Raw genomic sequence first — 18,337 nt, 5'->3', positions numbered from 1 at the left:
TATGTCAGCTGTATGGACAAATATCCATGCCCAGAAAAGAGGTTCAAAAAATCATCAAAAATTTTCAAGAATGCTTTTTGATTCCCTTACAGATGATTAAGAGTAATATTGTAAAAAGTGAATTCAGTTGTGAAAAAGACAAAGAAAAACTTTTGAAAATGTGTTCCAGCTTGGATAAAATGTTCTTAAACCTTAATTCAGAATATCACCGCTTCAATTATCTAGAAAGTACGGAGAAGTTTATTAAACCCCAAGAAAATATAATTGGACAACATTTGGTATTATCATCTAAAGGATTTTTGAAACCACAAATGTTGAAATATCAGTTCATATCTTTCAAACGTACTTTAAAGTGTTTCTTTGAAATGAAGAATGTACTGGCAGAATGTATAAATAATATCAAAATATAGTAATTGATGAGAAACAAATAATATCTAATTTATTTCAAGCAAATCTATGAAAATCAAAATATTCTAATTCTAAAAATTATATTTTTCCTTTATTCCTATATTTTGATGAATTTGAAGTTGGAAATCCTCTTGGAGGTCATGCAGGTATACATAAATTAGGAACAATATATTATACTATACCTACCCATAGTACCAACAAAATATCTTTCCGAGCTCTCTAATATTTTTCTTGGAATGTTATTCCACGCAGCTGATTTCAAACAGTTTGGATAAAAAATTTTATTCACCAAATTGATTGAAGAAATTAATTTCTTAGAAAGTACTGGTATTGCTATTCAAATTAAAGATATTGTCTACACCATCAAATTCAAATTAGCCCTGATTCAAGGTGACAATCTTGGATTTAACACTATCTTAGTATTCTCACAGGGTTTCCGTTCAAATTATTTTTGCAGACTGCAGATATATTATATAATTTAGTCATTACAGATAAAATAGTTGGTCTGGAAACATTGAATTTCAAGTTGAAACATTTCAAATATGACTTTGAAAATAAAAATAAACTTCCTCCTTTCAGTGAAGACCTCATAAAAAATAGAAAAATCAAAATGTCATCAAGTGAAATGCTCTGTTTCTCTAGGTATTTTTGTATAATCGCGGGTGACGTTATTCCTTCGGATAATAAATTCTGGAAACTTTAGTATTGAGAAAAATTATAATGCTTGTTTGCCATGCCATGTATTTTAAAAGGCTCAAGTGAAATGTTAAGACAACTCATTACTGAACATCATACTCTCTATTTGAAACTCTTTCCTGGCTGCGATTTAACTCCAAAATTTCACTTTATGCTACATCTTCCTGAAATGCTTGATAAAGTTGGTTCTCCAGTTCATTTATGGTCGATGCGTAATGAAGCAAAACATAAAAGTCTTAAGGCAATTGCCAATGCAGTAGCATCCAGGGTTAATATTACAAAAACAATAGCGATCTCTGTAATCAATTTATACAAAATCGTGGATTTGATGTTGAAATCAGTCATGGAAAATCGAAATTAATTGAGAAAGTGGAAAATCTTAACACGTTGAATACCAGGTGTACCAAAAATGGTACACATCTTGCCTTTGGTAATGAACTGTGTGCCCGTATATGGTCACAAGCAATAGCTATTTTCAATCAGTTGTGTACAATTCGTAGTCACGCTTTCTATTGAAATAAATGCATATTTCATATACTAAAGTTCATGACAAAAGATTGGCAATATAGTTCAACTATCGGTTTGTAGATGGTAGTACCATTCAACTCTTCCGACCGCCTCTGCTCAATCGTCATAACTACGTTTTGTTTTACATCTTATGATCAGTCTTACCACTACTATTGTAATAATCGGTCACGTCTCTGAAGGCAAAATGGTAAATAAAGCATTAACCGATAAAGAGCTGGAAGATATTGTGGAAAATATGAGCGATATCGAATACGGCTCGGACAGCGACGACTCTGTAGCTGATCCAAACTATAATAATTCCGGTTTATCGGAAAGTACGGATAGTGAATTTGAAACTGGCATAGTTGCAAAAAGACGAAGACTAAACGACTGTGTCCAGGCAAATGCAAATATAGGGACTGTAAACGTCACTTCGGATAGCGAAGTAAATTTGTCCGAAAACGGCGAAGTTAGTTCACATGACAGCGATGACAACACAAAACTAGGTGGAGGGGAATCACATGAAGTTCGAGTAATCTGGAATGATTGTTCAGGTAATATAAAATAAAACAAGCTAATCTTAGGATTCTATAAAGTATTTTTCTTTAGGAAATGTAAAGGACTTTACATTCAGTGACAACTCAGGATTCTCTGCAGCGTTTTTTGCTAAAAGGAGTGGAGATGAACCTTTAAATTTTTATAAGCTTTTTTGGCTGATGTTTTACCCATATTGGTTCAAGAAACGAACCGATATGCGGAACAAAAAATTATAAATGACATAACAAATGAAACTATTCAAAAACATTCATTGATAACTAAATGGCAAGATACCAATGAGTCAGAAATGTTGGCATTTATTGGAATGCTAATCTGGATGGGATTGAACAAGAAGCCTACGTTGAAAGACTATTTTTCACGAAATACATTGTATAAAATAAAGTAGGAGTATACATTGGCATGTTCAGAACACGATTTGAAGTACTTTTATCCAATTTGCATATCTCAGATAACAAAACTACGGATCCTACCAATCGGTTATGCAAGAATCAAGCATTAGTAGATGGTCTGATTGCTAACTTTCAAGCAGCATGTACTCCCAATAAGGAAGTGTGTATTGATGAGACAATGATTCCTTTTAGAGGTCGGCTTAGTTTCCTACGACATATTCCGGGTAAGAGACACAAATACGGGGTGAAACTTTTCAAACTGTGTTTGGAAAAAGGTTATACGTACAACTTGAAAATATATACTGGTAAGGAGAACAACTCAGACGTACAGCCAGTTGCCAGTCGCGTAGTTCTCGAACTCATGGAACCTCTCTTAGATCAAGGACGTCTTCTATGTACGGACAACTTTTATACTAGCGTTAGCCTCGCACATGATCTTCTGGATAGGAAGACTCACCTTCTTGGAACTCTGAGAAAAAATAGAAAGTTCAGCGCTAAACCAGTTACGGATGCAAAACTTGGAAAAGGCGCCATGATGGCACTTGAAAGTAATACCCACGTAATAGTAGGAAAATGGAAAGACAAAAGAGACGTCTTATTTTTGACAACTGAAGCAGTTCTAGAAATGACAGAAGTGCAAACCAAAAAAGGTGTTGTAAAAAAGCCATCTACAATTGTGAAGTATAACAGTATCAAGTCATTTATAGACGTTTCAGACCAAAAGGCTTCCTACTCGACTACTGTACGACGCGGAATAAAATGGTACAGGAAGGTTGCCATAGAACTACTAACAAACACAGCAGTGGTGAATGTATATCAATCTATTTCTAATAAAAGTCTCAACATAACGAAGTTCAGGGAGGAGATTACAAACAAAATTGAAAAACTAATAAATAGAGTTTATTCTATGATTTTCACTATAAGGGTTTTACAAAAACCGCGACACGTGTTTCGCTATACAATAGCTTCTTCAAGCATTATTTACAGTATGTCTATGATAGACATACTCTGCCGTCCTAAGGCTAGTTGTCCTATGTGGCTATTATACATTCTGACTTATTCAATATTCAATTTTTAATGCTTAGGCATATATTTCTGTTGTTTTTCTTTTTCTTCTTCATGAAACAGGGGCAAAATGTTATTGGGAATAAATTAAATTATATTCTTAACAGTTCATTGAATTTAGAGGAGTACTTTGATTGCAATGGTAGATAGGACAATATCACCAAGTGAAACACAACTTAACTCAGTCCATATTTATTGTCCTATCTGATATAATTAGAAACAAGTATAAACACAAAAAATACAGGAAATATAAAATAACACCAAGAAGAATTATTATTTTTCAACCATATGTTACTCGTCATTTAAATCTGTAATAACATTGTCATTGACTGGTAAACTCTCCCAAAAGTTCATTCTATTTTGAGGTATATGAGACTTTAAAACTGTAATCAAATTGCGCTTTCTTTCAGAAGTAATTCCGCGATATTGTGTCTTTACTACAGGATCAGTAAACGACCGTTTAATATATTTTTGACTCCAAATGCTGGCAATGTCTTGAAAGGTGTCTGAGAAATTAATTTTGTACTGAAAATGTTTTTGGTCTCTTTTGAATGAAAGCCCAACAATATCTTTGAGGTAAACGCGAGGAGCTAGTTTCTGTAATTTATATTTAGATGTATAATCCGTGAATGTAAAGAAGTTATCAAGATTCATTTTTATGACATTGACTCGACCAGAATTGGAACTCTGAACCACATTTCCAAAATCTTCAAAATCGTGAACCTTCTTCTTACGTTTCAATGCTAATTCAACTTGATGATGGAATGCGTCGGCAGACGTAAAACTATGACCTGGTTCAAAATATTTTACTTCAATATTTTCAACAGCTACTTGGGACGAATTGACTATATACATGAAAAAACTAAGCAGAGTCCAATTCTTATTTTGCGATGAACAATTGTCCAGCCAAATTACAATTTTTTTTTGTCTCTGTTTGCTAAAAAAAATGCGTAGTAAGCAGACACAATATCGTCTTTGGTACGACTGCTTATTGCTTCATGCCAAATTATTGCGTACGGATATGATTTTTTCTCCTTTCCTAGAGAAACAAAACTTTCGTTGAATGCGATGATCCTCGGAGTGAAAATAATTTCTTTAAACATATCGATGCGTGGAAGCATGATGACCTGAAAAAATATTACATACTTATAATTTTTGCCAAGCAGCCGTCAGTTATGTTAAACCTTTTGTAAATCCGCAGATACAATAAGATGTTCATCACCAATAATGCTTGCAGCGTCCTTTTGGTACTCTTGTCGTGCAGACATCGACTTCAAGTTATGTTTCTTCCACGTTGCGCAGTTTTCGCAGTTTTTGTTTTCTTCAACACTGTGGTGGGTCGAATCTCTATGGATATTGAATGCCTCGCATTCCCAACACTCCTCGTGTCCAAATTTTGTGAAAGAAATGTTGAGGTTTGCGACTTCCTTACGATATAATTCGTAAGAAAGGTTGCTATGTGGGTGGTTTTTCTGGAAATTCTTGTACATGAGCGTTATGGACACATCGCTAGGCAGATACAGCCGATTTGGCGCTTGTTCTCTACGATAGTGTCAGATAGTGGGTCCAAATGATGTGATCCACGATACATTTTCTGTCTATTCTTTTTGGGACCTTGGTTCGCTTCTGAGTTCTCCCATCATTCAATGGTGCTATTAGATTTGGGTCTGTGCTACGAACATTTTTCAATAACCTATCATTTTCAGGCTCATAGCCTAGTGTTGACAAAAGATATATTTTACATACTTCAACATCATTGCCACTTTCATTTTTTAAAGTATATTCAAAACTCCATGTTCTTCGGGAATTATTTGCAGATTCAACTGTTTGCCTTTTTTTCCGATTTCATAACAACCCGCAGCAAAAAGCCTCTGCTGTTCAATGGTTAGTGACCAAAACTGAGTATTAATGTTTTTTTGTCGTACAGCAGGTATATTTTGCGGACATTTCTTTTTGCAGCTACATGAACCTTTTAGGTTGTGTGAGTTTATGTAATCATCTTTTTTTTGTTTCTTTCTTTCCAAAGGGCCGATACTGAACTTCTTTTTCTTCCTGAGCTCTCCTTTTTTTGTATATTTTTCTGTTTCCGCAATTTTCATCGCTGAATTCACAACACCTTGTAAAATTTTTAAGATGAATGTCTCAGTGCCATTCTCGTTCAAACAAACGTCTTCGTTTCCTTGTTGAGATGTAACAAGAATTTCTTCCTGTTCTTTAGATGAAACAGAATTGACTGAAGTCGCGGTTATCACATTTGGTGGACTGAGTATTATAATATTTGATATGATATTGATTTTTCCAGCTCTGCACGAGTTTTGTAAAGTTTCTGTTTCAGTTTTTGCTATGTTACAGTTCAAATCCAAATTCAAGAATACCTGGTCTAAAATATCCGACAGTACAATATTATGAATAAATGCTTCTGTCGTATCAATCGCATCTTCATGAACCTAAATTCGATGGCGAAAAACACATTCGTTGACGTTTTGATAATGTCTTATATTTTTTGGAAGTCGTAACATTTTCATATAGCTCTGTTTTGTCATCATAATCATTGTCTTTCTCTTTTTGTCGTCTCTTTGGCCGTTTCTTACTTTTAAAAGAGTCGACTTTATGTCTAAATTCCTTATTCAAGGCCATTGAAATTAACTTTTTGCTACGGCTGCTCGCCATACTAACAATTCAATCTATAAATGATACATTATTATTATAGGTATATATAATTATGTAGAACAATAAAATCAAACTCACCCCTTATGTGATGTTAACAATGCCAAATAACAACCACTTATTTATGAAACAGTACAATCAAACGTGATGCACGCTGCATCTGAGGTTATGGCGCGAAACTGACATTCATGATGACATCAACTCAACCTTTCTGGTACCTACTTGCTTGAAAGAATTGTCCTAATTGTCGCAGATAGGACTTATTGAACTAGCATCGCCTCAAATTTCCAACAAACTTTACACATTGCTAAGGTTATTTGTCCTAAGCTAAAACATATTTGAAGATAGGACAAACTATCTAAGTATATTACACAACGGACTATTCGATTTAGGAAAGCATGTTATATTTTCACATAAGACAAGATATTCAATGTTATATTGGGTTTATTAAAGTAGATAGGACTTTGTGATTTTGTAGATAGCTAGAGAATACAAAGAGCTTTCCAACAGTACCAATATCACAAAACTGTAAATTTTGCAGTTAGGACAACTACTCTTAGGACGGCAGTGTTGCCAGCTGCTTGGGAAGCAACGATCAAACGTAATCTATCCAGTAGTTCATTGTAGTCATCAAAATATCTATAATCAATTGGTTTATTAATATATCTCATCTTCATTGAAATTTCTGGTAGTAAATCCCTAGATTGTTGTTCCTAGTATGTTGGAATTGAACAGTTGGAAGTGACTACACGTCTGGATGAAGATGTTGGTATTGAACCAGATCTAGGACGTGGATAATGTGCGATATGCATTAGTTTTTTTTTACAATATCTACATAATATTCAGCGTCTTTTGTGGTGTCAGTGACGGGATTTTTCAGAAAAAGTAACCCGTAAAGACCCTCCGTTCCTTTGTAAGTTATATCTTTCACATTAACATTGGCTCTAATAAAATCAACTTCAGAGTCTCCTGTATAAAATTTGTCTGCTATCGGATTATGAAAAAGCCCCAAGATATGATCGTATTTATTTTCAGTAATTTTTATCATGCATTCGATATGATCTTTGAGTAGTGGTGCTTCAAATTTATCTAATTATTCCTGAAAAACTTCCGAATTTGTAATTGTATGATAAAATCGAGAAGAGTATTTTCTCTCGTTCTATTGGGAATTTCTCCCTCTACCTTGCGTGTTTCTCATGTTTCTTGTTCCCTCAAAAAAATCAGTATAATAATAATAATAATAAATCGGCTTTATTGATAATACAAAAAAACAATACAAAGATATATTTGAAAATGAAAATAGTTTACAGGAGATTCTGGTACTCCTTGGCGAAGTCTAGCTCAAAGCTACTCTAACTCAACCAACAAGCACCACTCCATAATGCACGCAAACATACAAAAATGAAAGCAATTAACAGTGATGGTACCACGAAATGAGAACCGTAAATAAAATAATAATTTGTGATTACCTTCTAAAGATAGTTGATAAATAATTTAATTGAATTGATCTGTTGTCTAAAAAGTAAAAGTTGACATTACTGACTATCATAGATATAATTTTTATATTTGTATTTGAATTTCCTGATATTGAATCTCTTCAATTGCTCAGGCAATGAATTATAGAGTTTTACAGCACCAAAAAGAAATGATCTCTGAAACTGTGCAGTGCGATGTTGTGGCATAGTTAATTTGTTTTTATGTCTGATGTTTCTTGAGTGAATATTTCCACGCAGAATTAGTTTTTGTATTGAAAGAGGAGAATGGGGAAGGGTGATCAATTTATGGACAAAACAACCCAAATGATGAATTATACGGTTTTTCATATTGAGCCAGCGGGAGTTTTTAAAGGCTTCAGAAATTGAATCATACTTACGAAGTCCATGAATTAGGCGGCAACAAGAATTTTGCACTTTTTGTATTCTTTTTTCATCTGAATCATATAAGTATGGCCCATATATGAAGTCACAGTAGTTGAAATGGCTTAGCACCAAACTATCACAGAGCATTCTTTTTAGAGGTTGGCTCAAAATAAAACGATTACAGTATAACAGTTTCAATGACATATAAGCTTTTTTCATTAAATTTTTAACATGACTAGAAAATCTAAGATCAGTGTCAAGCATGACCCCTAAGTTTTTAGCTGTATTGATAGGAGTCAACATAGTATAACCTAGTTCTAAACGGAAATTGTTTTCTGCAAATTTACGATTCTTCTGCGATCCAAAGTGCATCATCATTGTTTTATTAGGATTAATTTTCAAATCATGTTCACTTGATAGCCCATTGATCAAATCAAGATCAGTGTTGAAGAGATTTTGTGCCTCAGCACACTCATCTATTTTAAAGTGCATGTATAATTGTATGTCATCAGCATACGCCTGTATTTTACATTTCTTGATGGACGAGATAATGTCAGTAGTATAAATGATGAACAATAAAGGTCCCAAAATGGAACCCTGTGGTACTCCTGATAGAATATCAAGAGGTAAGGAGTGATGACCATCAACAACAACTTTTTGAGATCGACCAAGTAAATAAGACCAGATGAGAAATAAGGCAGCACTATCAAAACCATAATATTTGAGTTTCATGCAAATCAGCTCATGATTGATGGTATCGAATGCTTTCGAAAAATCTAGTAGTACCAGAGTGCTAATCATTCCCTTATCAAATCCCTCAACAATGTCTTGTGTAACAGTAGCAAGAGCTGTAGCCGTGCTAAAACCCTGCCTAAAACCACATTGCGATGGTGATAATAGATTATTGTTATCGAAATATTCATTAATTTGTAAATAAATAACTCTTTCAAAAATTTTACTCATGGTTGGAAGTATACTGATAATTCTGAGATCAGAATAACTAGCTGGATCATTATTCTTGGGAATGGGTTTCCCAATGGCCATTTTCCACAAGTCTGGAAAATATGAACGTTCAAAACAACAATTGATGATATGCGTAATATATTTATCCATAAACGGGCTACAAAGTTTCAACATTCTGATTGAAATATTATCAACCCCTGAAGCTTGACTTTTAATATCATTCAGGATTTTATGAATAGCTTCTTCAGTAGCGAATCGAAATGAGAAGTTATCTTGCCTGATTAAATAATTATTGCTATAAAATTCAATATTTTCATCACAATTATTAGAAACGTTTTGTACGAATTGGGCAAAATAGTTGTTTATTTCATCGGGATTCGAGAGGTGATTGGGTAATGAATATTGTTTTTTTGAACGAACATTGAGGTTAGAAAGAGCATTCCAGGTTTTGCGTGGTATTTTTTCAGAACAGACAGACTTGAGATATGTCCTTTTTTCAGTTCTAACTATTGACAAGGTATAATTTCTCAATTCTTTATACCTCATACGATCATTAACAGATTTAGTTTTTTTGAATTTTTGAAAGGCTTTATCACGTTCTTTCATAAGAAGTCTGAGATTTTGAGTGAGCCAAGGAGCGGGTGGTTTGGTTATTCTAACTTTTTTAAGAGGGGCATGTCTGTCAAAAGTAGATATTAAAAATGAATTGAAATTGTACAATTTATTATCAATATCATTTTCACTTATAATTTCGAACCACGGCATATGGTATAAATCTGATAAAAAAGTATGCAAAGTGAAATTGTCGAAACAGCGGTATGTTACAAGTTTGGGTTCTATTTTGAATTTCTTTGTTAAATATTCAACGTAAACTAGCCTGTGATCTGAAATGCCTTGGGATGATAAAGTACCAGATCTTACAACATGATTATTATTACTAACGAAAATCGGGTCAATGAGCGTGCTAGAAACGTTGGTGATTCTAGTAGGCTCATTAAGAATTTGTTCCAAATTATAACATTCAAAGCAGTTGAGTAGGGGATTGGGTAGTTTGAAAAGGTCAACGTTGAAGTCTCCCATGCATATCACATCATCAGAAACAGGACAAACAGCGGATAAAATATTATCAAGGTCACCAATCATTCTCAAAAAATTAGTATTTGGAGGCCTATAAAATACGGCTAAGGCCAGACTCCTACATCCAAGTTTCACTCCAATAAAGATGAATTCAAGAGATTCTTCAACCACAAAATGAAAAGTTATTTTGTTGTACTTCAAATCATTTCTAAGATAAATTCCGACACCCCCACCTCTCCCTTTTCTATCCTCATGTATGAACTTGTAACCATAAATTTGAATCATGTTAGAATCAAACTGATCGGTCAGCCACGTTTCAGAGACCATTACAATGTCAAATTTGTTCTCATGTATAAGTACAACGAGGTCATTAAAGCCTGTAAAAATTGAACTGAGATTCAGATGAGCAATTTTCATAACGGAAATGTTAAATTTCAAATACAGGAAAAGCAGATTGTTTACTCATTAATTATATCCATGATATAAGTGTTGAAAATAAAGAAATACGGCAAATATTTTTTTTAATATAACTGTTTGAGAGGAAAAACGGATGAAATAGATCGGTAATGTACAAAGATTCTTGAAATGTAAGCGATATTATAATTTATTATTAGTAACAGATCAAACAAAGAATCAATTATCTATCAAAAGTAAATAACAGAAAGAGGAAGAATACCGAAAACACTTTTCTCCGTTGGATTCACCTGTTTAGGAGTGAGAGATAAAAATGTTAATTGACTATAACATTTTAGTGTTTATGTTGTCTCACCTCCGCTGTCAAGCCTAATGTATGAATCAACTGTGTTATAGATTGAAAAATGGGTTGATATGATTCTTCCAATCGACTTTGTCATTTCACTGTTATCCTTTATAATTCTATACTTTTTTCTTAGTGTCTGGCTCACACCAGCTGTTTTGCTAATTGAGATTCCATTTTAATTGATTGTATTTCGAAAGGTCCTCTTTATATATAATTGAATGTATCGAACCTATTTTTATACATACCTGAAGACAAATCACAATCTTTATCAATAAAAAAAGATCAAGAATATACTACTTTTATATAGCAGATTAGGATGTTAAAATCCAAAAAGGGAACAAGGGGAATTCCTACCGTTTTCACTTCCATTATTGAGTGATCTTGGGGCAGTGGCAGGTGGCAGTGCGGGCATTGCAAAAGCAGTGAACGATGCTAAAACTAATCGTGAATAATTAGCTAAACAAAAAAGGCCTAACTTAGCTTTCGAACAATAACAAAAATCGGGAAAAGGGTATTATTTAAAATTGTATAAAAAAAATTAAAAATGCTAATGGAATTTCAGCAGTTGCAACTATACTGAAAAAAAAAAGAGAAAATAAAATTACCTTGACGTATAATGTCCGATATCGAAAATTCCTCATTTCAGAGGTTTATTTACGCGCGATTCATTCCAACGAGAATTTCATCAATAGTGAATATTGATGTACAAAGGAGACCCGGTATCATTTGACAGCATATTCGAAACTTGATAATAATGTAATCTACTATGATATTTATGGTAATTTACCACCTCCAATTGAGTTGGTAGAATATTTCAGAAACAATGGTGATTCAATTACTGAATACCATCATGATTCAATACAATAATTATGATCTTCCTCTTGAAGATGATCACTTGGTGATCGAAACACGTGTCGAGGTGTCGAAGTAACGGTTTAGTGTTGGGAAAAAATTACAGTTATATTTATAACTACACCAAAGGTTCCAAACAGTGCATCACATGGTAGTACAATTATAAAGATTCATTCGTACAGAAACTATAAAAGACAGCTATAAGAGAAACTTGATGGTTTTTCGATGTCAATGAAAACGTTGTTAACACCCGAAAGTCATCAACTTTTGAATTCTCTCAGAAAAATCAATGTATGCATTCCATTGAAATTGTGGTCAGGAGTTTTCCAAGATTATAGTAGAATTATAATGAATATGAGACAATCATCAATTTTCATTCGAGAAAAGGCTGACATTGATGCTGTTATTGCAAAAATTCAAATCTGTACTGGAACGTACCCTATATAACAAGAAGTATTAACGAACAATTACGCTTGAATGAAATTCGTAATAGCACAGAATCACCATTAAAATTTTTAATTTGGGAATTATTAGAAAATCCCACTCTGAATGATTCAACTCATCACATTTGGTCTGTGAAAACATCAACCCTATTAGAAAGTCTTCGACACATAATTATTGCTCTTCAAGATGCTTGTAAATGTCAGATTCTGAAATATATGATGAAATGCAATCATTGTAATTTGACAAATGTACCACTATTTTTTAATATTGAGAAATTTCCCTATCAAGATTCAAATTTCGATTTTGATTCAAATCAATTTGCATCACTATATGCAATGTGTGCTAATTTCCAAACAAATCAGCCCATATTCAACCCGATAAATTCAAAGACGAAATTCCAATTCACAGCTCTACAAAAAAAAATTGTGTTGCCCTGGATATTTTTGCAAATTTTTATGTTTTCGAGTGCCAAAATCACGAATATATTTATGAAAGTACTGAATGTGCTCTATTTTTTATGATTTTTACGTATCTTATATTTTTAATAATAATTGGCTTGTCAGTAAAAACATTTATTTTCTCAGTCATGATTAGGCTTCTGCGCAACTTCTTTGCGCGTACAAACATCACGTGATCTCTACTTCTCGGGCTCCTTGCTCTGCCAAACAGCTGAGAACTCAGTTATTTGATAATATTGAAGTACTAACACGGAAATCTGGATAAGTTGTTATATGTTAATATTTTATTTCAATTGTTGAGTGTCCGTTCTAATATATTTATCTTGTCTTTTAAACATGAGTTTGTCACGAAGGAAGTGTAAATATAGTAGTGATTTATTCTGTTATATTTGTGGTATTTATATATCAAAAAAACAAAAATGAAATATCACAGACCTTGTTAAGGAAACTTATGCTGAATATTTTGGTTTTTAAATTGACAAATTATATAAATCATGGGTTCATAATAAAGTTTGTAAGTCTTGCGTTGAGTCTTTGCGGTTGTGGAAAAAAGGAGAACGTTCTGAATTAGACTTTGGTATTTCTATGATCTGGACGGAGACTAAGAATCATTTCGATGATTGTTACTTTTGCGTAGTAGATGCTAAAGGTTTTAATCGAAATCAAACGTGGATATATCCAGACTTACAGTCTACAAAATGTCCTGTTTCACACAGTGAAAATCCCCATCGGCCTATTTATGTTTCAAAAGTGATTCGCATGCCCTCAGAAACAATGATGTTGCCAAATTCATAGAAATCGAATCAGTCTACCAGTGGAAGTGAATGGGAGGGTGAAATATCTACGCCAAAGTTGTTTTCTCGAAATGAACTCAGTGATTTAATACGTGATCCAAATTTATCAAAACAAGGATCAGAACTGTTACCTTCAAGATTGTAAGAAAAAAATTTATTGGCACCGACAGTTACAACGTACAGAAGGCGAGAAAGTGAGATATTACAATTTATTGATGAAAATGAAGGATTGGTATACTGTAATAATATTGCGAAGCTGCTTCTGGACATGGGTTTGAAAATATACAAACCTACTGAGTGGCGTATTTTCATTGATAGCTGTAAAAAAAGTTTAAAATGCGTCTTACTGCATAATGGAAATGAATTTACATCAATTCCAATTGCCCATTCTACAAAACTCAAAGAAGAATATGAAAATGTCAAATTAGTTTTAGAAAAAAACAATCACTAGGAGCATCAATGGTCGATCTGTGTGGATATAAAAATGTTTAATTTTTTACTTGGTCAACAAAGTGGATACACGAAATACCTTTGCTTCATTTGTATGTGGGGCAGTAGAGCAAAGCAACGTCATTGGAAACAAGATGTTTGGCCTGAAAGAAATTCTTTAACTGTCGGCAAAGCTAATATAATAAGAGAGCCGTTGGTGATCACAGACAAAATTATACTTCCACCATCGCATATTAAGTTAGGAATGATAAAGCACTTCGTAAAAGCTTTGGACAAGGAAGGAGATTGTTTTAAATATATTTGTAGAAAATTTCCAAAACTTAGTATGGAAAAGTTGAAAGGTGGAATATTTGATGGTCCTCAAATATGGCAATTGATGAAAGACACTGATTTTATTAAAGTTATGACTGTTCCGGAAAGTAAAGCTTGGGAAAGTTTTGTGTTGGTAGTCGAAAATTTCCTAGGTAACCATAAAGCACCAAATTATGAAGAAATTGTACAAAATATGCTGACAAACTTTCAGATTCTAGGAGTAAATATGAGTATCAAGTTACCCTATCTTCGCAACCATTTGGATAAATTTCCAAATAATTTAGGAAATTATAGTGAGGAGCAGAGAGAGAGAGCGGTTCCACCAGGATCTTAAAGTGATAGAAAAAAGATATCAGGGTCGATGGGATTGTCACATGATGGCCGATTACTGCTGGTCTTTAAAAAGAAATTGTCCTCTGAAAAATTATAAAAGAAAAGCTCTTAAAAGGCGTTTCATGGAAATATAACATGTTTTCGAAATTTCCCTCTCTATTTACTTCAAAGTATCATATTTTTTTTCAAATAAAACTGAGATTATAAATATATATCTGTTATTTTGTTTCTTGTTTTCGAATTTTTGTTATGTAAAATGAAAATAAATATTTAAAAGAAAACGAGAGCAAATCTTACAAAACCATTGATAATTTCATGAATTGTGAGTATAAATACACCCAAAATCAATCTTATATCTAGGGCAACAAAACCACTGTAGACCAGTGTTATTCATATTGACTGTTTCCATCAAAGAAAAATCATTCAGAGCGGATCTGTAGTTTTGCGAATAGAATTTGAAATATCAAAATCTACAGAAAATAATGTGTCTGTATGTCGAGGGACTGGGAAACAAACTTCTATAAATGAAACAAGATACGAAAATACAAGGTGATTCACTTGGAGTGGTTATAAATGAAAACGTGAGAATGAACATCGAGATTACATAGAAAATAGACAATTGACAGGATCTAAATTGTCAGATGAGACGCTCAACATCGAGTTGAATGGAAAAAGACAAGAATGATTACCAATTTGCTTCACTCTAAGAGACGTAAGCTAAAAGAATCAGCGTATATTCTCATATCTGGAGATAATTGTATTTCGACCAGCTCCTTAGAAATAGACCGTACTTGGCTACCCATCTTGAAGGAAAATTTGGATAGTGTCGAAATGACAATAGACTGATATCAGAGAGCACCTTGTATTACGTCGAATGTTTCAGTTGTCAATCAACAATATTGACATAATTTCACATTTCAAAATTCCTTTGACATCTGTCGAAAAAGTTTGGAAATAAATACTTTGGAAGGAAGTAACTGCAAATATTTTTGAATGTTTTGTCCATTTCTGTAGATGCAGGCAGATTTTGGCTTCCGAAACATTGAAATACTTTTATGAAGTTCTCCATTATAATTTTCATATTTTTCATATTGTGAAAGGTGAAAATACCCAAAAAAGGGCTGATAAAAAACTGATTTTCCTCCACAAAAAATGACTTTTGTTGAAAACGAAACCCTTGCCGCTAAAATTGATGGAATGGAACAGCTTTCGATAAATAAGATGCGGATTGGACATTGGACTCTCAGAAACCTGGAAGGTAGAATCGGTAAGTGAGTTTAGAATTCCAAATTATACAGCATATTATAATGACTATAAATATAATCAAAATGATGATCTTGTTATATATGATATAGCTGATATGTCAATATCAGCTAAAATTGAAATCATCTCTTTGACGGAAAGGAAACTTCTGAGAATAACTTTTTTCTGGAACAATCTTTGAAACATAATATAGGCATAACCGCTTCTTACAGACCACCTTCTACTAAAACTCAAATCTATATGAAAGAGCTAGAAACATACTTTCTCAACAATAATAAGGAAGATTTAGAATTTTTCATTATATCACTGAACCTACAAGAGTGGTCAACGATTCAGCCTCGTGTTTAGATCACATTTTTGTAAGATAAAAAAATCAACTACAGAACGCTGCCACTATCGATGCTAACATCATTGAAAGTCACATAACTGATCACTACTCAGTGATGCTCGAAGTTAATCTACCAGCATCCAGAACTTCCTGAAAACTGATGACACACTTGCAAATAGCTATGAAAAAATAAATTACACAAAACTAAGGGCACTATTACAATTGGAAATATGGCAAAATGTCTTCTCATTAACTGATACTCAAAATTGCTACAATAATTTCATTAACACATCACAAAAATATATCACAAACACAACTAAAAAATTTGTACTGAGGGACACAAAAATTCGTAGACTCAAACCCTGGATTACTACAGGTCTCACTAGAGACAACGACAAAAAAAATTAAATTAAATTATTCGGTCGAATTTGAAAAAACTTACAAAGAATACCGAAACAGGGTTAATGAATTAATAAAACTCGAAAAATAATTATCACACAAATAAACTAGGAAATATAAAAGGTAATTCCAAAAAGAAATGAAAAGTCATAAATGAAAGAATCCTTAGAAAATGATATTATACAAAGTGAGCATTGAGAAAATGCGATAAAAAATGAAAATAAGTCTAATTTTAACAATCACTTTTTCTCTAACATTGGCACTAAAATGGCAGAGTACTTAAATCTACCAGGCAATTTCCCTATTGACATCCACGTAAATGCATCTATAATTTTGAACCTGTAACTGTAAATTAAATAATTATACCTATATCCAAGCTCAAGAATAAGTGGTCTCCAGGTCCAGTCGGACCTACTACAGAAACGATAAAACAATCGACCCATTCATCCATTACCCCCTTATTCATATTCCAAATTTATGCTCAAATCATGGTACTATTCCTTCCCAGTGGAAAAACTGGACACTGTTGAAAAAACTTGATATATATGGTATTAGGGGAATATCACTACAACTTCTTCAAAATTATCTCAGTGGTAGAACCCAACAAGTTCAAATAAGTGAAAACCAAAGTTCACCCTCAATACTACCTATTAGTGTGCCTCAAGGTACAGTATTGGGTCCATCGTCAATTGAATATTTAGGAGTTTTTCTCGACCAACACATGAGCTGAGGCGAACATGTTAATCACTTGATCAAAGGGATACGATTGCTAATAAATAAACTTTACAATTTGAGGGACAACGTATCCAAAAATTATTTAATAACTCTATATTACAGTTTAGCTGAGTTTGTCCTAAGCTACTGTATTACAGCATGGGGTAGCACCTTCAATGATATTATCGACCCTTTAGAAATTGCTCAAAATTCTTTACTGAAAATTATTTATAAAGAAAAAAAACGATTTTCATTTATGATACTCTACAACAATACACCAATAATTAACATAAATTCCTTTTATATTTACACAAGCGTTATCTGTGTCTATTTAAACATTGGTAAATTAAAACAACTAGAAAATGATATAACAAGGCCAAGTATAGTCACAACATTACAAATTCCACTTATCAGGAAAACCCATTCCCAAAGAATTCTCTTTTAATAAATGTATGGATGTAGCCGTTGTTACTACGTGGTAGGAAATCATAATGAAGAAAAGAGATATGAAACTTTCTATATTTTTCACCACCTTTATTTGTAACTAACTTTACTGCAGTTTAGTCCTATACGAACATTAACCCTTTAGGTGATACAGGGATATTATTTTCCCACCATATCTAAAACGAGGTAGTGATGTTTTAGTGGGATCTATACTTACCAACTATCAATTATATGGCATGCTTCGTGTGCTGCCATCTTTCTGATAATGTATCAATCATCAGTCTCTGTCATCTGTACGCTGGTGGGAAATAGTTATCCCAGAGGCACACTCAGTACCATATATTTTTTATACTATTGTGAAAGGAGTGTTTTGTTGGGAATTTTCGAATTCTGCTGGAATTCCTCGGTTGTATTATCAGAAAAAGTGGTGAGTAAATTATGCATACATGATTTTCACTGAGAAATGATACTGATAAATAATGTAATTCGACCTGTTGTCTGTGAAATGATGAATTATTCGAACGTTCCTACATTGAGGTTATGTTTTTTGTAATTTGATTTCGCTAATTTTCATCGCGAATGTAATATTCAAAGCTC

The 18,337-nt window shown here is 33.1% G+C and overlaps 1 protein-coding gene and 1 pseudogene across 1 annotated transcript; both read left to right on the top strand.

Moving 5' to 3' along the window:
* The first annotated feature begins 460 nt into the window (after positions 1 to 460).
* On the top strand, positions 461 to 1,393 carry LOC141486162 (uncharacterized; annotated as a pseudogene).
* A 423-nt stretch (positions 1,394 to 1,816) lies between these two features.
* On the top strand, positions 1,817 to 4,634 carry LOC111511743 (piggyBac transposable element-derived protein 4). The gene is given in 3 exon segments (XM_074183963.1): positions 1,817 to 2,165; positions 2,316 to 2,543; positions 2,546 to 4,634. Coding segments are annotated over 3 exon segments (1,668 nt in total). The 3' UTR covers positions 3,637 to 4,634.
* The last annotated feature ends 13,703 nt before the right edge of the window (positions 4,635 to 18,337 follow it).

Source organism: Leptinotarsa decemlineata, unplaced genomic scaffold, assembly GCF_025532065.1.
Source record: "Leptinotarsa decemlineata unplaced genomic scaffold, Ldec_3_MD MMD2_tig00026347_RagTag_RagTag, whole genome shotgun sequence".
NCBI classification, from domain to species: domain Eukaryota; kingdom Metazoa; phylum Arthropoda; class Insecta; order Coleoptera; family Chrysomelidae; genus Leptinotarsa; species Leptinotarsa decemlineata.
The sequence above is the reverse complement of the archived record's forward strand: the minus strand, read 5'-3'. Positions and strand labels throughout refer to the sequence as shown.